This window comes from Lepidochelys kempii, chromosome 4 (genome assembly GCF_965140265.1).
Source record: "Lepidochelys kempii isolate rLepKem1 chromosome 4, rLepKem1.hap2, whole genome shotgun sequence".
In the NCBI taxonomy this organism is placed as follows: domain Eukaryota; kingdom Metazoa; phylum Chordata; order Testudines; family Cheloniidae; genus Lepidochelys; species Lepidochelys kempii.
The window spans coordinates 118,013,565-118,035,199 of NC_133259.1; the positions used below are offsets into that span (position 1 = coordinate 118,013,565).

General features: G+C 42.7%; 1 protein-coding gene across 4 annotated transcripts in view; it reads left to right on the top strand.

Annotated features, from left to right (window-relative positions):
- Nucleotides 1–21,635, top strand: part of SORCS2 (sortilin related VPS10 domain containing receptor 2) — an 843,820-nt gene that overhangs the window by 753,132 nt on the left and 69,053 nt on the right. For all 4 annotated transcript variants that reach the window (XM_073342594.1, XM_073342595.1, XM_073342596.1 and 1 more), the window contains exon 12: nucleotides 19,404–19,480. In XM_073342594.1, the coding sequence (XP_073198695.1) occupies nucleotides 19,404–19,480 (77 nt within the window). The remainder of the gene's footprint in view (nucleotides 1–19,403; nucleotides 19,481–21,635) is intronic.

The window sequence follows — 21,635 nt, forward strand, 5'->3', positions numbered from 1 at the left end:
TAGGTTTTATTTTCTTATTTTTGTGTCTCACGTTACATTTAAATTAAACACACACGTGCGCACACACACAGCTGCTCTGTTTGGAAAAAATATATTTTCTCATCGTTATTGGATGTTCTGTCTCAGTTTATACCAGTGGAAGGTTTGACACCATCAGTTTCTTTGATAAACTCTGGCAGATGGCATACACCTTCCAAAAACAAAATGTAATTGCTAATTATTGTTTAAATTGTTCTGTGGCTACTGAGGTGAAAACCGTGGTGAAATCCTACCCCACTGAAGTCAATTGGAGTTTTTCCATTGACTTATGAAGCCAAGATTTCACCCAATGTCTTTAAACTTCACTTTTCTATAAAATATCCAAATTAGGTATTTTTAAGTTACATGCATGTATCTTGGCATTTTTTAAAAGAAAAACAACTTCCTTTGTGGGCAGACATTATAGAAAAGTATCATAAATCTATTCTATTGTATTCTGTTCTTTTATATGTATGATGCTCTCATCACCGTAGTATCTGAGCACCTTCCAGCAGTGCATGAAGCAGTGTGACCAATATTGGTTACATGTGGTTCATTTTTTCTCTCAGCCTCTCCCTCTCTGTGTGCACTGTTGTGTTTGGATTTGGTAGGGTTGTTTTTGTTTATTTTTAAAAGGTGGGTTTATATAAGGAAAGGCTAAAGAAGTGTGCCTTGCCCTTGCAGTAGAAGGTGGTGAGGCTAGTCTGAGAGCAGCCCCTGAGAAAGCTCTGTCTCCTGCAGGGATGAGCTGTATTCTTGTGTTAAAAAGTTCTCTTGTGCCTGAGGAGTACAGTTGTCAATCACAGTCCTCATCAAGGCATTTTAGGCAATCTTTTAGATCTCCTGGGCTCAAGCCTGTGAGAACTTTGAAGATATGGACCAAGACCGTGAACTAGACTTGATTGTTCAAATTAAAATGCTAGTTCAAAAACTAGTTCAAATTAAAATGCTTTCCAAACTATGGGGCTATCCCTAATAACCCTTACCCACGGGAGTAGTCCTTACTCCAAGGAGTAGTCCCACCGAAGTCTGTAGGGCTATTCTTGTGAATAAGGACTTTTCCATGGTTAGCAGTTTGGAAGAGTTGGCTCTAAGTGCACACAGGAGTCAATCCGCAGCTGAAATACAGCTGTCTGTGGCAGCACAAGGGAGCAACCAGGTACACAGCTGGCAGACATCTCTCTACAAAACAACATGTGGTGGGAGAGGAGGAAAGTTTGGCCAAGAACACTGGGGCAGACCTATATGCTGACAGAATATGCCATGGAATCATTGATGTCCAAGTCAACCAGGGAGAAAATCTTGGCTTTTGAGGCCTCTTCTGAAAGCCCCCTTACCCAGCAAACTACTTGCACCAGGGAAGAGGAAAGGCCAAGTCAAATAACATGTATTACCTTGGTGTCGAGTCTTTCAAACCTGGTGCACGTAAGTGATGAAATGAGAGGTGTTCAGTCTTATCTGTCAAACTTGGTACAATAAACACACACTTCTCACCAGACATTCTTTACACCCAGAGACAGCCTATATTTCCTTTGGGGCCTGGTCAGAATTGATGAACATATGCAAATCAGTAGGGGTAGTGAGTGTTTCAACATGTATGAGAATCAGTGCCTTTGGGCCACATCATGCTCTGAATGAAATAAATGGGAATTTTACCATTATATTCAATGAGAGAAGGAGTAGAATGTTGGTGTGCAAATCACAGGGCTCAGGATATTAAACTGTACATTTATTTTAATTTCAAATAATTATAATTAAATAGAGAACAGCATTAATACCTAGAGTGCTTGGGACAGAGACATTAATAGGATGTTAACATTGCATCTTTTAAGCCCCAGCATTTGTAATTTACAGAATGAAAATTCTACTTTATTAAAATTTCATAAATAGTTCTGAGAAATAAATATTGTTAGTATTTAAATGTATGTAAATTGTGCAGACACAATATTAAATTTAATAGCGGCACATTAAAACATTATTTTAAATAACTAGTCTTCTCCCTTTAAGGAATGTAATAGGATTTTACATTTACATTTGATTTTACTGCATTTTAATCTCAGCAAAAGCTTCTATGGTATAAGCTATTCAACATGGGCCAATTGATGTGTAAATTTTTACGTTCAGCCTCAAACCTGTAAAGGATTCTTCTGTGAAAAATGCTAAGAGAAGAGTAAATTTTCAGATTCCAGTTTACTGACTTTCTGTTCTTAGCCTCTTTTCCAGTTAATAAATCAAGCAAATAGTACATATTGCACTCTTGAACAAATTGCAGAGGTTAATTAAAATATATATTGAGTACTTCAGCAGCTGTACAGAATGGTTAAATTACTCTTTGTCACCTCTGGCCCAGATGTGCTGTATATGTTTTATTAAAGTTCATGTCTTCATGCATGGAGATTGTATGTTATGACACCATTGCAGTACAGGAAAAAAGAACAGGCAGATGTTTGACTTTTACTAACACACACAGATTCTGGGGAACCCTCAGGGTTCTCCAGATTTTCTTGCCCCGCACCCTCCCATTATAAAACAATAACTTCAAATTGCCAGACAAACACCACTTGGCTGGGGCAGGGCCATTTGACCAAAAAATAGTTTTGCCTTATTGCTCTATGATGTGACTATTAGTTTTGAAATAAAAAACTATTGGCTGGCTAGCCGTTGCTTGAAGCAAATCACATGATTATGTGAGCTAACAATGTGTTAGACATTACAGAAACATCTGGAAGAGGATATGCATGACATTATGTGAAATTTGGGGGGGAATACCCCATATTTGAAGAATTTAAACCTATCCCATTCTGGGTTGCATTTGGGTACCCATTTCTTTGCATTGAAGCATGTCTTCCATAATGTAGACAAGAAAAAGATTTGAAAATTAATTAATTAAATAAATGATTACATAACACATGATAATGAATGGAAAATGTATTACTGAAAAAAGTTAAAACGGCATGAAAATAAAATAAACAAAAAGGTCACACACTGACTTGGGTCATAGAAGGGGTGTCAACAATGCTCTGAGTAACACTAAGTTTTAAATTGTGTAAGAAGAACAGAAACTAAAATTGAGGGAATTCACTTGAAGTAATTCAAGATAGTGGGCAGGACTATTGGTATACCTTTTTGATTGGCTGAGAAAGATTCACATGATCTTATAATGACAGGTTTCAGAGTAGCAGCCGTGTTAGTCTGTATCCACAAAAAGAACAGGAGTACTTGTGGCACCTTAAAGACTAACAATTTATTAGAGCATAAGCTTTCATGAGCTACAGCTCACTGTATCAGATGCATAGAATGGAACACATAGTAAGATATATACATACAGATAAGTTGGAAGTTACCATACAAACTGAGAGGCTAATTAGTTAAGATGAGCTATTATCAGCAGAAGAAAAAAACTTTTGTAGCGATAATCAAGATGGCCCATTTAGACAGTTGACAAGAAGGTGTGAGGATACTTAGTTTAAGGAAGGTTTCAGAGTAACAGCCTTTTGTAGTCGTAAACATCCATTTTTTCATGCTTTGTGTGTATAAAAGATCTTCTATACTTTCCACAGTATGCATCCGATGAAGTGAGCTGTAGCTCACGAAAGCTTATGCTCAAATAAATTGGTTAGTCTCTAAGATGCCACAAGTACTCCTTTTCTTTTAGCTTAAGGAAGTAGATTCAATATGTGTAATGACCCAGCCGCTCCCAGTCTCTATTCAAACCCAAGTTAATGATATCTAGTTTGCATATTAATTCAAGCTCAGCAGTTTCTTGTTGGAGTCTCTTTTTGAAGCTTTTCTGTTGCAAAATTGCCACCCTTAAATCTTTTACTGAGTGGCCACAGAGCTTGAAATATTCTCCTGCTGGTTTTTGAATGTTATGATTCCTGATGTCAGATTTGTGTCCATTTATTCTTTTGCATAGAGACTGTCCGGTTTGGCCAATGTACATGGCAGAGGGGCATTGCTGGCACATGATGGCATATATCACATTGGTAGATGTGCAGGTGAACGAGCCCCTGATGGCATGGCTAATGTGATTAGGTCCTGTGATGGTGTCACTTGAATAAATATGTGGACAGAGTTGGCATCGGGCTTTGTTGCAAGGATAGGTTCCTGATTTAGTGGGTTTTTTTGTGTGGTATGTGGTTTCTGGTGAGTATTTGCTTCAGGTTGGGGGGCTGTCTGTAAGCGAGGACTGGCCTGTCACACCAGGGCTGTGGAAGACCAAGTTTGAATTCTTGCTGAGGAGCACAGATTTGATCCCAGGTCTCCCCTTTCCCAGAGAGTGCCCTAATCACCAGGCAATTCTGGCCTGGGTCTCTCGCCATCTCTCCTGTTGATGTTGTGCCACTTTGTATAAAATACTTGAATAGCGGGTCTCCTGTGTCCCCAGTGAGTGCACTAACCAATGGCCTAAAAGTTATGACACAATTAGCACTATATCTTTTGGTTATTTTGCAAATCTAGGCCTTAAAAATGCCCAGAAATAAATATTTTTTGACCCAAAACAGACTTTTTGATTTGCCAAAATTTTTCACCAATTTTTGGGTTCCGGTCAAACTGAATTTTTTTTATTTGTTTTTCTTTTTGATAATGGCCACCAAACTGAAAAATGAGTTATTCTCCCAGCTCTACTTATTACCTCATGTAAGGGTAGGTGTTCCAAGCCAGTATAAAGGGCAGTGTGAAAGAAAGCATGGAGATGAGAAAAGAAGACAGACTGGTGACGCTGAGATGCTGGCAGAGTGAAGTGAGTGGGGGCTATGGGAGAAGAGGGAAAATCAGAAGCTATGATACGAAACAGTACCATGAAGCTAGAGCAGGGGTTCTCAACCTTTCTCTTTCTGAACACTCCTTCCCCAAACATGCTATAAAAGCTTCACGTACCACCAGTGCCTCCTCCCCCGAACATGCTATAAAAGCTTCACATACCTCCAGTTTTTCTGCATATAAAAGTCAGGGCTGGCATTAGTGGGTAGCAAGCAGGGCAATTGCCTGTGGCCCCATGCCACAGGGCCCCACATGAAGCTAAGTTGCTCAGGCTTCAGCTTCAGCCCCAAGTGGCGGGGCTTGGCACATGGTGGAGCTGCGGCTTTCTGCCCTGGGCCCCAGCAAGTCTAACACTGGCCTTGCTTGGCAGACCCCCTGAAACCTGCTCATGGCCCCCACGGGGGCCCGGACCCTTGGTTTAGAAATGCTGAGCTAGAGGAGATTTGTGAAGAGCCTTTCAAGATCAGGGCAAAGTTTGAACTTGGTGAAGAAAGCCGAGAGAGAGGTGACTGACCAGTGAGGGAAGATCGTGAACTTCACAGCAGCTACATGGAGCTTCAGAATTTGCTTGGGATTTTTTTTAACAGAACTTTTCAGATTGTAGCTCTTCAATATTTTTTCAGTTGCGTTGCTTTATAATGTCTTTCACTTCATCCTTCTCTCTCATGTGTTGGCTTCTTTTCCTGGGGCTGTTCACAATTTGGCTATTTCTCACTTTCTGTGTCACTTGATTGCACTGGCTGCTATTATGCACATTTTTTGTTGCTTTCTCTTGATTGCTACATTTATTATGCATATGGTTCATTAATGGTTGCACTCAGTTGGAGGCTGGAAGTGTTCAAGACACTTTGACTGCTGGTGAAATCCTTATTGTGTTGCTGTGTCTGATTTTTCACTCTATCTTTGTCTCTATATTTTCAGAGTTTCTTTAATTTGAGGGGTTTGTTCAGTTAGTTTTACCTGATTATCTATTGTTGTAAATTGGTTTATATTTTGTAGTGTTGTTAGGCAAACTTCTGGCACTGTGTAGCTGTCTGGTCTTGTCTAGCAGGTTTCTTTATGCAGTCGGAGACTTGACTTTAATAACATATATAAAGGGAACCATGAGAAATGCTGCATTGACAGCAGTGGAAATTTAAGTCACTTATAAATCCACAGAATAGGTGCAGTACACCCAGCAGCAATCATGTTTCCCTGTATGCATCGCCTACATGTCTCTTAACTCTGACCTGGAGAAGACCTAGGGCTTGTCTGTGCTGCCCTGCAGTTTGGACTATGGGGGTGTGAATAGCAGTGGGCACCAAAGTACTGTAACTCCTGCATGTAGATGCTGCAGGTGCAGGCTAAAAGATTCCTAGTTCACATTAACATAGTCCACAGCTGAAAAGGTTCATTCCTTTTCCCAGTGCAATACATCGCCTCTCTGCCAAGCATGTAAGCAAGAGCACCATTGGTGGCCATATTTTTGACAAAAACACATTTCTGCACAACAAAAACCAAACCTACCAACTCATTTCACTCATAGAATCATAGAACTGGAAGGGACCTCGAGAGGTCATCTATTCCAGTCCCCTGCACTCAAGGCAGGACTAAGTATTATCTAGACCATCCCTGACAGGTGTTTTTTCAACCTGTTCTTAAAAATCCCCAGTGATCAAGATTCCACAACCTCCCTAGGCAATTTATTCCAGTGCTTAACCACCCTGACAGTTAGGAAGTTTTTCCTAATGTCCAACCTAAACCGTCCTTGCTGCAATTTAAGCCCATTGCTTCTTGTCCTATCCTCAGAGGTTAAGAAGAACAATTTTTCTCCCTCCTCTTTGTAACAACCTTTTATGTACTTGAAGACTGTTATCATGTCCCCTCTCAGTCTTCTCTTCTCCAGACTAAACAAACCCAATTTTTTCAATCTTCCCTCATAGGTCATGTTTTCTAGACCTTTAATCATTTTTGTTGCTCTTCTCTAGACTTTCTCCAATTTGTCCCCATCTTTCCTGAAATGTGGCACCCAGAACTGGACACACTACTCCAGTTGAGGCCTAATCAGCGCAGAGTAGAGTGGAAGAATTACTTCTCGTGTCTTGCTTACAATACTCCTGCTAATACATCCCATGATCCCAGCTCATATTACTCAACAGCAAATGGATGGTAGTATCTTTCAGTCATCATCAAATTAACTACCTAGTATGAAAAACTTTCTATCCCAGTAACTGCTACTACTGCTGTTTAGTTTTCAGAAGAACTTCCTTTAGCCAAGGCACTTTGCAATTTAAAAAAGTACAGTTACATTGGAGAGAAGTACCAATAAGAGAGAAAAGAGATAAGAATTTTTAGTATTATCAGCATATAAACGATAGCAAAAAGCAAAACTAGCAATGAGTTGTCTACTATAATCTGTGCAAAGAAAGACGAGGAGTGGACCAGGAACGGAACCCTGTGGTATGGAATTAAAATGGAAAGAGAGTTTGCCAACCGGTGAGAGCCAAAAGAAATGCTAGGAAAGATAAGACTGGAATCATGAGAGTACAGAGCTTTGTATTCCAAAGAAGCAGGTAGTCAGTAGTAATGAAAGAAGTACAAAGGGCAAGGAGAGTAAGAACATGAGAGGGGAAGAGAAACATGTTTAGCAGAGGAGAGGAAATTAGAAACAGACAGGAAAGCAGTCAGTGGAATAGTTAGAGATATTCTGGCTGTAAAGGAGATCAGATAATGTGGTGTGAAAGAGAGGTTCAAAGTTAGGAGTGAACAAGCATGGTCCATAACTTTAAAGAGAAAAAGAAGATCAGAGATGTTGGTTTAAACCCTGAAGCTGCCCAGGGCTCCCTTTGAACTCACCTGTCTTTCAAATTATTCTCTTTGTTTGCAATTGTTTTTTGTGTTCCATGCTCATTGTATTTCCCTTCATTAGCATATTCATGTTTTGCTACTGTCTATTTTCTTTTCTTTGTTTTATATTGGGTGTAACAGACATTACATGATATCCTGTATGCAGTTACCCAGAAGGGACGTGAGAAAGTTTGTGCTTTAATTTGCTAGGATTGTTGCATAGATTTTGTTCATTTTTGTAGGTGTCTTTTAAGTTTGATGTTCCAATATCTTTTTAAAAGAATTCCTGATTATGGGGTTGGTCCTGGAAAGTGCTGAGTCCTCTCACAAGATGCTGAGTCCCACTGAGATCTGTAGGAGCTGAAGATACTCAAAGCAACTCCTCTTTACTTCCTTTTCTCAGTTGACTTTTAGGATTGGTAGTGATAGTTTCTTCAATAATTAGAGAGCGGTTCACACCAAAACCTAGATATTAATATACCTGAATTTATGGGGAAATTTGCATCTGAATTCAGATCCCAATTTTGCAGCTCAGACCAATCTCTTTCAAAAGGGTGCTTGCTATGTTGGTCCCAGGATTTTAAAGAGACAAGGTGGATGAAGTAGTATCTTTTATTGGACCAACTTCTGTGGGTGAAAGAGAAGCTTTTGAGCTTCACAGAGCTCTTCAGAAGAAAATGCTTGTCTGTTTCACCCACAGAAGTTGGTCCAATAAAAGATATTACCACATTGTCTCTCAGAAGGAGGAATGTTTAACAATATTTAATTGTGATAGTTTTCTGTGATGCTGGCATCTCAGTGTAAAAGAGAACAAAAGAATCCAATGTTACTATAACCAAAAGATTCGAGCACTGTAATTTTTAAAAGGACAGCAATGTATATAAAATGAACAGTGTTTCCAAAGGGTTCTTAGGCCTTGTCTACACTACACAGTTTTGTTGACAAAAGTCCACTTTCGTTGACAAAACACTGGAGGTGTACACACACTGAAGTGCTCCTCCCCTAATGTAACTCCCCTACTATGCCAAAATGGGCGGTGTGTGACTCCTCCATTCAGAGAAGCTGCGCACGCTCAGACCGGGGCCCAGCCCCGAGGCCTGCCCCTCTCAGCCTCCACCCCCTGGTCGCACTCAGCCCACTCCCGCCTGCCTCTCGTGCCTCTGCCCCCTCTCCGCTCGCACCTGTTCACCCCCTCCACAGCCCCCCACCTGCTGCTTATGCCTTTTCACCCCCTTCCCTGGCCCCACCCACCCACCGCTCATGCCTCTTCACTTCCTCCCCTGGGCCTCCCCCCTCCCGCCCACTGGCTGGCCAGCTAGCTATCTGAGCTGGCCGGCTGCTCATCACTTGAGCAAGGTCCCCATGTGGGCAGAGAGGGGACAGGAAGAGGCAGAGCCTCAGGGGGAAAGGACGAGTGGGGCCTTGGGGCGGAGCACAGGTGGGACCACAGCCGGGGCACCCATCCTTTCAGTGGTGGTGCACTCCAAAGGCAGCAGGCTGGCTGTTTGGGGAGGCTTAGCCTCTCTGACCACTTATACCTGCTGCCTATGTATGCCAACATCATAAACCCACCTCAGTGAGAGGCATAGGACATATATCTGTGTACTTAGGGAGATGCAGTGTCTGTGTAGACACTGACAGCCGGGTTGCTGCTGGTTCTCTGCTCCAAGCCAGGCTGCCACTCAGGCTCCTGGCTTGGGCTGCCACCTGGGCTCTCCACTCCACACTGGGAGCCCTGCTGCTACCTGGGGTCCCAGCTCCCCAGTACCCGCCAGGAGCACGGCAGGCTACCGCACTCCAGGTGCACATCTCCCCGTCAGAAGTGAGAAGCCCCGCACCACTGCCCCCTGCTCCTGGCTGGGAGTGTGAAGGTGAGAAGCGCCGGGAGGCAGCTGGGGTCCTGGTGGGTTGCTGCGCAGAGCTAAGGGCCCTCAGTCCCCCACGTTGCCCCTCTTCAGTCGGTGGAAGCACTCCTAGAGAGGACGTGCACCACTGACAGGAAAGTAGTATGGACATCAGCCACTGCAATAATTAATGTGGTGGCTCTAAGTCGACTTAACATAGGTCGACTTAAGATTGCAGTGTAGACATAGCCTTAGATGATTAAATGGTCAAATGTTTCCTTTCTGCAAGCGTTGATGATGTGGTTGTAGTTTTCTGCATCATTTCCAACTCTGAGCTTTCACTGTGATTGCTGATTTCACTAGATCCTTTCTTAAACCTAGAACAGTTTTATGTTAAAAACAAATAATCTTCTTGTGCAATTGTATTAGTAAAATCTTAGGTTTCAGTTCCATATGTGGCCTATTCCAGAGCTCAACCACCGTTATAATTAGAAAGTTTTCCAAATGTCTAACCTAAATCTCACTTGTTGCAGATTAAGCCCATTACTCCTTGTCCAACCTTCAGTGGACATGGACAACATATGATCACCATCCTCTTTATAACAGCCTTTAACATATTTGAAGACGGTTATCAGGTCTTTCCTCACTCTTCTTTTCTCAAGAGTAAACATGCCCAGTTTTTTTAACCTTTCTCATAGGTCAGGTTTTCTAAACCTTTTCACATTTTTGTTGCTTTCTTCTCTGGAGAGTCTCCAATTTGTTCACATCTTGCCTAAAGTTTGGCAACCACAGTTGGACACAGTACTCCAACCAAAGCTTCCCCAGTAGATCAGGACAGTGACCTCCTGTGTCTTACACCCCAGAACAATATCAGTCTTTTTCACAACTGCATCTCGTTGACTCATATTCAATTTGTGATCCACTCCAACCCCCAGATCCTTTTAATCAGCGCTATCACTGAGCTAGTTATTTCCCATTTTCAATTTTCAATTTTATTTTTCCTTCCTGAGTGAAGTACTTTTTACTTACCTTTATTGAATTTCATCTTGATTTCAGACCAGTTCTCCAGTTTGTCAAAGTCATTTTGAATTACAACCTGTCCTTTAAAGTGCTTGCTACCACTCCTATCTTGGTGTCATCCGCAAATTTTATAAGCATATTCTGCACTCCATTATCCAAGTCATTAATAAAAATATTGGATAGTACAAGACCCAGGAGTGACCCCAGCAGAACCCCATTAGATACACTCTCTCAGTTTAATCATAGAATCATAGAATATCAGGGTTGGAAGGGACCTCAGGAGGCCATCTAGTCCAACCCCCTGCTCAAAGCAGGACCGATCCCCAATTAAATCATTCCAGCCAGGGCTTTGTCAAGCCTGACCTTAAAAACTTCTAAGGAAGGAGATTCCACCACCTCCCTAGGTAACGCATTCCAGTGTTTCAGCACCCTCATAGTGAAAAAGTTTTTCCTAATATCCAACCTAAATCTCCCCCACTGCAACTTGAGACCATTACTCCTTGTTCTGTCATCTGTTACCACTGAGAACAGTCTAGAGCCATCCTCTTTGGAACTCCCTTTCAGGTAGTTGAAAGCAGCTATCAAATCCCCCCTCATTCTTCTCTTCCGTAGACTAAACATCCCCAGTTCCCTCAGCCTCTCCTCATAAGTCATGTGTTCCAGTCCCCTAATCATCTTTGTTGCCCTCCGCTGGAAATTTTTCCACATCCTTCTTGTAGTGTGGGGCCCAAAACTGGACACAGTACTCCAGATGAGGCCTCACCAGTGTTGAATAGAGGGGAATGATCACGTCCCTCGATCTCCTGGCAATGCCCCTACTTATACATCCCAAAATGCCATTGGCCTTCTTGGCAACAAGGGCTCACTGCTGACTCTCATCCAGCTTCTCGTCCACTGTAACCCCTAGGTCCTTTTCTGCAGAACTGCTGCCGAACCATTCGGTCCCTAGTCTGTAGTGGTGCATCGGATTCTTCCATCCTAAGTGCAGGACTCTGCACTTGTCCTTGTTGAACCTCATCAGATTTCTTTTGGCCCAATCCTCCAATTTGTCTAGGTCCCTCTGTATCCTATCCCTACCCTCCAGCGTATCTACCTCTCCTCCTAATTTAGTGTCATCTGCAAACTTGCTGAGGGTGCAATCCACACCATCCTCCAAATCATTTATGAAGATATTGAACAAAACCGGCCCCAGGACTGACCCTTGGGGCACGCCACTTGATACCGGCTGCCAACTAGACATGGAGCCATTGATCGCTACCTATTGAGCCCGACAATCTAGCCAACTCTCTATCCACCTTATAGTCCATTCATCCAGCCCATACGTCTTTAACGTGCTAGCAAGAATACTGTGGGAGACAGTGTCAAAAGCTTTGCTAAAGTCAAGGAACAACACGTCCACTGCTTTCCCTTCATCCACAGAACCAGTTATCTTGTCATAGAAGGCAATTAGATTAGTCAGGTATGACTTGCCCTTGGTGAATCCATGCTGACTGTTCCTGATCACTTTCCTCTCCTCCAAGTGCTTCAGAATTGAAGTTTGACAGTGAACCACTGATAACTACTCTTTGAGTAGGGTATTTCAACCAATTGTGCAACTACCTTATAGTAATTTCATCTAGCCACGTGTGACTGTGTCAAAAGTCTTACTGAAAGCAAGATCCATCTTATCTGATACTTCCTCCCATCCAATAAGCCAGTAACACTGTCAAAGAAAAAAATAGGGTTGGTTTGACATGGTTTGTTCTTGACAAATCCATGCTGGCTATTCCTTATAATCCTATTATCCTTTAAGTGCTCACAAATAGATTATTTAATAATTTGTTCCAGTGTTTTTCCAGGTATTGAAGATAGGCTGACCAGTCTATTATTCCCCAGGTCCTCTTTGTCCCCCTTTTTAAAGATACATACTATGTTTGCCGGTGTCCTATCCTTTGGGACCTTGCCCATCCTCCATGAGTTTTCAAAGATAATTGCTAGTGGTTCCAAGATAGCTTCAGCTAGTTCCTTAAGTACCCTAGGATGAATTTCATCAGGCCCCACTGACTTGAATACATCTAACTTATCTAAAAATTCTTGAACCTGTTCTTTCCCTATTTTGGCTTGCATTCCTTTCCCCTGTTTTTGTTTGTTTGTTTGTTTGTTTTTTAAATATTAATTGGGTTATATATCACCATTAACCTTTTTTAGTGAAGACTGAAACAAATAGGCATTAAACACCTCAGCCATCTTGATGTTGTCATTACTAGCTTACTTTACCCACTACGTAGAGAACCTACCTTTTCCTTCATTTTTCTCCTTATCCTAATGTGTTTAAAGAACCTCTTCTTGTTGGCCTTTTATGTCCCTTACTAGGTGTAATTCATTTTGTGCCTCAGCCTTTCTGACTTGGTCCCTACATTTTGTGCTCCTCTTTTGTTCACCTCCTCAGTAATTTGTCCATGTTTCCACTTTTTGTAGGACACTTTTTTTATATATTTCAGGTCATTAAAGAGTTCCTGATGGAGCCATGTTGGCCTCTTTCTATTTTTCCTGTTTTTTCTTTGCACTGGGATAATTTGCAATTGTGCCTTTCATCTTGTCTCTTTGAGAAACTACCAGGTCTCCTGAACAGCTTTTTCCCTTTAGATTTTCTTACAGTGGGACCTTACCTATCAATTCTCTGAGTCTGTTAAAATCTACTTCTCATGATCAGTCATGATCATTTCATGATCACTTTCACGCAAACTGCCTTCCGCCTTCAGATTCGCTACCAATTCCTCCCTGTTGGTCAGAATCAAGGCTAAATGACTTACTCCCTGGTTACTCCCTACACTTTCTGAAACAAAATGTTGCCTCAATACCTCCAAGAATTTACTGAAAAATTTATGTTTTGCTGTATTACTTTTCCAACAGATGTCTGAGTAGTTAAAATCCCTCATTACTATCGTGTCTTGTGTTTTGGATATTTCTGTTGTTTGTTCTAGAAATGCCTCATCTACCTCCTCTTCCTGATTTGGTGGTATGTATTAGGCCCCTACCTGGCATCATCCCTATTTCTTACCCCTTTTATCTTTAGCCAGGGACTTTCAGCTAGTCTGCCTCTCACTTCCTTCTGCACCCCTTGATGTATAATGCAATACCTGCTCCTTTTTTATCTTGCACATCCTTTAGCCCGCTGCCGGTCTGAGGTTCCATCCCCCGGCTCCTGCCAGCCAGGGTACTGGCTGCCAGTCCCACTCAGCCCACTGCCGGTCTGGGGTCCCAGCCCTGCACACATAGAGCAGGTGCCTACCTTCTTCCTGGTTCTAACCATTCTCTTCCCCTCTCTCTCTGCACTGAGCTGAGGGTGGGAGTGCACTGAGCACAGGGCTGTGGGTGAAGGAGCAAGCTGGGGGTTGGGGTGCAGGGTCTGGCCAGGAGCTAGAATGAGGGAGGGGGCTCAGGGTTGGGGCAGGAGGTTTGGGTGTGGAGTGCTTACCTGGGCATCTCCCATTTGGTGCGAGGGGTGCAGGTGGGAATATGTGTGTGTGTGTGTGTGTGTGTGTGTGTGTGTGTGTGTGCAGGAGCTCCCATTTGGTGCGCAGGGTGGGGCTGGGGATGTGGGGGGTGCAAGAGTCAGGGCATGGGGTGTGGGGGTGTGTGAGGAGGGTGCAGGAGTCAGGGTAAGGGGCTGGGTATGTGTGGAGGGTGCCGGAGTCAGGGCTGGGGTTGTGGGGGGGTGCAGGGGTGAGGGAGAGGGCTAGGTATGTGTGAGGAGGGTTCAGGGGTCAGGGCAGAGGGCTGGGGTGTGTGGGGGGTGCAGGGGTCAGGGCAGAGGGTTGGGGGTGTGGGCTGGGGTCGTGGAGGTGCTCCCAGCCCCCTGCCCTGAGCAGCTCACGGCAGGGGGCTGGAGGGGATATGCTGATTCCACCCCCTTCCCCAAGGTCCCCAAGGAGCACTGTGGCTCCAATTTTCCCTCTCCCCCTCCGTAGCAAGGGCCGTCAGCTGATCAGCTGCAGGGAGGGAGAGGAGGAGGGGCAGGAACCCAGCACACTGGGGGAAGAGGCGGGGGGGGGGGGAAGCTTGCTTGCCCTGCAAGGAGAGAGTGGGGGGGGGGGCAGAGAAGAGCTGGCCGGGCTGGGCCAGGCTGGATTTTTAATGGCACGCTGCTGTAGACAGCAGCGTGCCATTAAAAATTGGCTCGCATGCCACCTTTGACACACAAGCCATAGGTTGCCAACCCCTTGTCTATAAGGTGCCACAGGACTCTTTGCCGCTTTACCCTGTTGTAATTTTCCATTTGACTCCCAATATCTGGCTCTGTTTATGCTCACATGTGAGTTTTTGTCACCTGCCCCCTTTGAAACTAGTTTAAAGCCATCCTCACTAGGTTGGCACCTTGGCTCAAAGATGGTCTTCTACTTCTTGGTCAGGTGGATCCCATCTCTTCCTAGCAGACCTTCTTTCCAGAACAGCATCTCATGGTTGAGGAAGCTAAAGCCCTCCCATTGACACCATCTGCAAAGCTATGCACGCATCTCCAAGATGCACGTGTCCCTCTGTAGGCCCAAGCCCTCAACTTAGAAGATGAATACAACCTACACTCTCAACTCCTTCACTTTGTCTTCCACAGCCCTGTAGTGTTTGCTTGCCTTACCACTCGACACAAGTAGTATGCAGGGGCGGGGCGGCCTCTATTCCACCCCATAGTGGCCTAGGGGGACTGAACTACATGCCTGCTCTCTGACCCTGAGTGATGGTGACAATTTGTGTGTTAATTTGGCAGGTGATGGTGACAATTTGTGTGTTAATGGTTTATAAAGCTTTAACATTTTGAATATCAACATCTAGTCTCACTAAATAATTGTCTGACCCCCACTATTATTTCCTACAACTGTGAAAATTAAAATTGCTAAACAGCTTTAAAAAACACTTAAAAATACATGTTGATATTATCCTTCAAAATTAAAATTAAAAATAGAATTCTGCCATCCTACGTATAAAGGTCAAGAAGCAATTTTCCCCTCAAAGAATTGCATGGGTTGTTTGTTGTACTTGATTTTGATTTTTTCAGGGTGAAGTGGGTTGAAGGGAGGATTGGTGATCATCTAAAGCATCAGGTACAGCTACTGTTAGATGTCAGTAGTAGGCTAGCTCCAATAAATTCTCTGATAGAATTTTCTGATCCCATTTTAGCTGTTATTAGGGTTAAATAGTTTAAAGTTAAGCTATTAAAGAGCCAAGTACTCATAATCTTGATGGTGTAAATGGAACATATAACTTTCAACAGTGTTTTCTCTCAATCTCTCTCAAGTCCCTTGCATCCTGAATAAACCCTAAGTGTGTGTTTTCATATCTAACACATTTGTTTATATAGTATGTTAGTAAAATTTCATAATGATATCCTAATCTCAAGTGTATTCTTTCCGTATGTCTCTTTTACTTAAAAAAATCTGACAAATGTCATCTATTTTTCCCTGAGAACATACAAATCATACATTTAAGGCAAAATCACCTCAATAATATCACTTAGGTGCAAAAGCATACTGTGATTGCATCTGTTCTAGCTTACTGTAAACTGACTGACAGTTGAACAGTTGATTATTTGAAGAGCAGCTTGTCACAAGATAGAAATCTATGCTTTTGAAACTATTTGTTGAGATCTTATGTCACAAGTTTGCTTTGCAGCCCTCTGAAGACTAGCTACTGCTCTTCAGTGTTTATTGTCAAAATATAGAGCCAGCTTTTTGGCCACTGTCAGAATAGAGTATATGATTCTACTTCAGGATCTTTTTTTACTTACACAGTTTTTGATACCTACTGTTTTTAAGTGCTGTAAATCTTCCTTCAAATGTTCCTTCCACTGAATAAAATCAGCCAGATAAAACAGGAACAGTGGTTCAGGATGAATAAAGAGGCTAATATGGTACTTTACATAATGCCATAAGAGAAAAGAAAACCACTCATTCTTATTTATTGCTAATTTTTTGCAGTGCTTCTGCCAAGGTAATCGCAAAAGATATTCACACAGCCTGAGTCTGAGAGATTCTTATTCCAAATACACTGATCATTGCTTAACCCTACTGGGGGTTAAGGGATACTATAGAATCATAGAATCATAGAATATCAGGGTTGGAAGGGACCCCTGAAGGTCATCTAGTCCAACCCCCTGCTCGAAGCAGGACCAATTCCCAGTTAAATCATCCCAGCCAGGGCTTTGTCAAGCCTGACCTTAAAAACCTCTAAGGAAGGAGATTCTACCACCTCCCTAGGTAACGCATTCCAGTGTTTCACCACCCTCTTAGTCAAAAAGTTTTTCCTAATATCCAATCTAAACCTCCCCCACTGCAACTTGAGACCATTACTCCTCGTTCTGTCATCTGCTACCATTGAGAACAGTCTAGAGCCATCCTCTTTGGAACCCCCTTTCAGGTAGTTGAAAGCAGCTATCAAATCCCCCCTCATTCTTCTCTTCTGCAGGCTAAACAATCCCAGCTCCCTCAGCCTCTCCTCATAACTCATGTGTTCCAGTCCCCTAATCATTTTTGTTGCCCTTCGCTGGACTCTCTCCAATTTATCCACATCCTTCTTGTAGTGTGGGGCTCAAAACTGGACACAGTACTCCAGATGAGGCCTCACCAATGTCGAATAGAGGGGAACGATCACGTCCCTCGATCTGCTCGCTATGCCCCTACTTATACATCCCAAAATGCCATTGGCCTTCTTGGCAACAAGGGCATACTGCTGACTCATATCCAGCTTCTCGTCCACTGTCACCCCTAGGTCCTTTTCCACAGAACTGCTGCCTAGCCATTCGGTCCCTAGTCTGTAGCGGTGCATTGGATTCTTCCATCCTAAGTGCAGGACCCTGCACTTATCCTTATTGAACCTCATCAGATTTCTTTTGGCCCAATCCTCCAATTTGTCTAGGTCCTTCTGTATCCTATCCCTCCCCTCCAGCGTATCTACCACTCCTCCCAGTTTAGTATCATCCGCAAATTTGCTGAGAGTGCAATCCACACCATCCTCCAGATCACTTATGAAGATATTGAACAAAACTGGCCCCAGGACCGACCCTTGGGGCACTCCACTTGATACCGGCTGCCAACTAGACATGGAGCCATTGATCACTACCCGTTGAGCCCGACAATCTAGCCAGCTTTCTACCCACCTTATAGTGCATTCATCCAGCCCATACTTCCTTAACTTGCTGACAAGAATACTGTGGGAGACCGTGTCAAAAGCTTTGCTAAAGTCAAGAAACAATACATCCACTGCTTTCCCTTCATCCATAGAACCAGTAATCTCATCATAAAAGGCAATTAGATTAGTCAGGCATGACCTTCCCTTGGTGAATCCATGCTGGCTGTTCCTGATCACTTTCCTCTCATGCAAGTGCTTCAGGATTGATTCTTTGAGGACCTGCTCCATGATTTTTCCAGGGACTGAGTTGAGGTTGACTGGCCTGTAGTTCCCTGGATCCTCCTTCTTCCCTTTTTTAAAGATTGGCACTACATTAGCCTTTTTCCAGTCATCCGGGACTTCCCCTGTTCGCCACGAGTTTTCAAAGATAATGGCCAATGGCTCTGCAATCACAGCCACCAATTCCTTCAGCACTCTCGGATGCAACTCGTCCGGCCCCATGGACTTGTGCACGTCCAGCTTTTCTAAATAGTCCCTAACCACCTCTATCTCCACAGAGGGCTGGCCATTTCTTCCCCATTTTGTGATGCCCAGCGCAGCAGTCTGGGAGCTGACCTTGTTAGTGAAGACAGAGGCAAAAAAAGCATTGAGTACATTAGCTTTTTCCACATCCTCTGTCACTAGGTTGCCTCCCTCATTCAGTAAGGGGCCCACACTTTCCTTGGCTTTCTTCTTGTTGCCAACATACCTGAAGAAACCCTTCTTGTTACTCTTGACATCTCTTGCTAGCTGCTAGTATAATAATACTAATAAATAATAGTAATAAGTGTAGTTTATTAAAGAGTAAGCAAGAGGCACCTGTTAAACCTTAGGGACTGACCATTTTCCTAGAGTTAATGGAGATGCCACTGTGGGGCAATGTGTGAAGAAAGAGGTAAGTTTGTGAACTCTCAGAGGAGGCTGGGACTCACAGCAGGAATGTGTTGCATTCTACACCCTTCCCCACCCCATGCTAGGATCCTTGCCCCTTCCTTGACTTGTAAGCATAACTTGCCCCACTTCACTTTCCAGCCAAGGCCTACCTCTTGCCTCATACTACAAAGCACCAGTGGGTATGTGGAAGCAGGAGAAGATGTGGTAGATGGTTAGATAAACTATGGAGTCCAGAGTGGCTGACCATCTGGTGTGTGAGGGCAATTTGGCACTTTTGCAGAAGAAGCTTCTTCCCATGTTCATCGCACAGGAGCAGTGGGGTTTAGGATGGGCTCTAGTTAGAATGAGGGATGTGAGAGAGATTGAATAAATCCAGGTGCAGGGAGAAAGGTGTTGTGGCAGGGAAGGAGATGAGAGAACCAGGAAAAGAGATGACACAGCTCCAGTGTCCAAGATAATTCGGAGAAGTTCTGGAAGTCTGGGTAAGTCTTCTTATGGGCATCTCACAAACCATGCTGTTTCTACTCAGGGGAGTCATTTTAAATCATATGGATTAGCCTGACAGTTCCCACCCTGCAGTTACTATCCATCTCTCAACAACCAATTATGTGGAAATTAAACATATGTAATAAAAACACAGCAAATATTAATTATTGTTATTGCAGAAAATAAAGTAATCCTACTTCATCATTTGGAGCCAGGGTGCACTTGTGACTCTCATTGAAATTAGGCCAGTCCCAGTCAAGGATCCCAGGGCAGAATTTGATTTGATCCTCATCTGTTTTCCTGCCTATTTTGCTAAGGAGAGAGGTGACTGTATAAGGAGAGAGGTACTATATAAATGCAAGCTTTGCCTTTTTATTTATTTATTTATTTACTTGCTTTCTTTGTGTCCAGGTAATCTGGGCTCCCAGCTGGTTGAGTATAAAGAAGAAATGTACATAACATCTGATTGTGGGAATACCTGGAGGCAGGTAAGGAAGGAGAAATAAGACACTTGAAACTAATTTTGAGCATCAAATTACTATTTTCATTGATTGATTGATTGTAACAACAATTATCACATTTAATGTATTAACTAATTAAGCCTTCTAATCCTCCTGTAGATGTAAGTAGCTATTGTTGTTCCCATTTTACTTTGAAACTGAGATGAAAGGGGAGATTTTCACAAGCAGTAGTGAGAATTAGGTTCCCAGCTGCTATTGATGTTCAGTAGGAATAGGGCACCTATTTTCTCCCTTTGAAAATCTCCTCCTGAGTAACTTGCACAAGGAAAGTGCAAGTCTTTTTGGTTTTGGTTTTTGTTTTTTGTTTTTTTTTAATCATTAGCCTTATTTCAGGATATTCAGAATGTATATACTCAGAGGTCAGACTTAGGATGCTCACATGCAAAGGTTTTGTACCTGATTAGCTAGAAAGGAAGAAAATCTTTTTTTCCCCCAGTTTAAAATTGGTCAGACCTTTCCCACCCCCCCCCAATGATGTTAATAACAGAATAATAACAACACCTCAAACTTTCCACAGAGTTTAAAATCACTTAAATCTTGTGCCTTGTGGCCATTTTGCAGGGGTCATCTATCTCCTATTGTTGTCAATGAAATCTCTGCCTCCTGACAGCATAGGAAGTCACCATCTTCCCTAGCTTGACTGAAGTTGGAAGCAGTTGGCGATGGTGGCCAGTTTGAAAGATGGCAATTCTTAATGAGTTTTTCTGAAGGGAAAAGCTTTATGCCTCAACTTCTGCTGATGGATAAACTTTCAGTTCTGAAAAATAGCAGCCAAAATAAGCATTCATCCTACATATTTATTTTCAATTGCTACCTGCTGCACCAGATCAGATCAGATCAGTAGAGGAGGGAGGAGGACACAAGGGTTTGTGTATGATTGTGTGCATGTGCAGGGAATGTAGGAGGTGCAGTAGAGATGGGGAAATAGGGGTAAGTATGCAAGGAATAAAGAGGATATGGAAAGGAAGGGGGAAATGATGTATGGGCATGCAGGGGTGTGTGAGAAGGTGTAAAGACAGGGAGAAACTGGAGGACAGGAGGGAGAGGTGAACCAGAATATATTCTCTACAGCTGCTTTGCACTGCTCTGGTGAAATAAGGTAGCTATAAACCCACCTTAAGTGACCAATATGGGAATAGTATAAAGCAGCCACAGCATACCTTCAGTGAAAATAGCCCTTAAGCTGAAATCTTTAAAAATGCTTTAAAGTTGCTGCTTCATGTCTTCACATCATTAGAAACATCACATGGTAATAGTCTATTTGGCTTTATTTTGTGTTTGTATATGAAATTTCTAATTTAAAAAAAAGACATTCCCAGTTAAAAACTATAGTAAAATTGCTGTGATGTTGAGAGTACATATCACTAATTTAAGGTAAAATACATTAAAGGGATGTTGTAATTATCCCAATACCAAGTGTTATGATCCTAGGAAATTCAGAGTTAAGGTTAACTTTTTAAAAAATCCAAACCTAAGATATGGAATGGACATGCACAGTTAAGGCACTCAAGCAGCTCAATCTTTGGATAGCCTTAACTGTGCTCTTTAAGGACAACATGAGGGAGAAAATGTGACTTTTAATATTTTGTTTAATGTAATCTGAAACAACAAACATGAAAATACCTTAATCATAATCTTATGATAATTGCATGGCATCAATTAAGTTTTGAATTTCCTGGATTTACACTGTTTGGATTTGGGATCATTACAAACATCACTGTAATGTATTTTACTCTCAATAACAAAACACAATAGTATAACATGAAAGATGAACATGATATTAAATCAAATAGGTAGTAACCTAAGGTCCTTCAGGAAATGAAAACCAGCTTTGAATGAGATTCCTTCCCCACTCAGGCTTTATAACAGTTTTGGGCCTCATTGAGCAGTTTTCTGCTGTCCATTTTTTTAAAACCGCGACTGGCCTGTCTAGTATTGAGGGTGATTTTAGTATTTTTCCACTTCGTAGCGTAACACCGACAGACCCCAGTCATTGGCGAGCGGAATCAAACCTTAGACTTCTGAAGCTTAGTGTGTGAGCTTCTACTGCATGAGCTAAAAGCCAACTGGCTAGTAGCTAAGTCTGTAGAGCAGACTCATTTTATCTCTCTAAGTGTTCTCA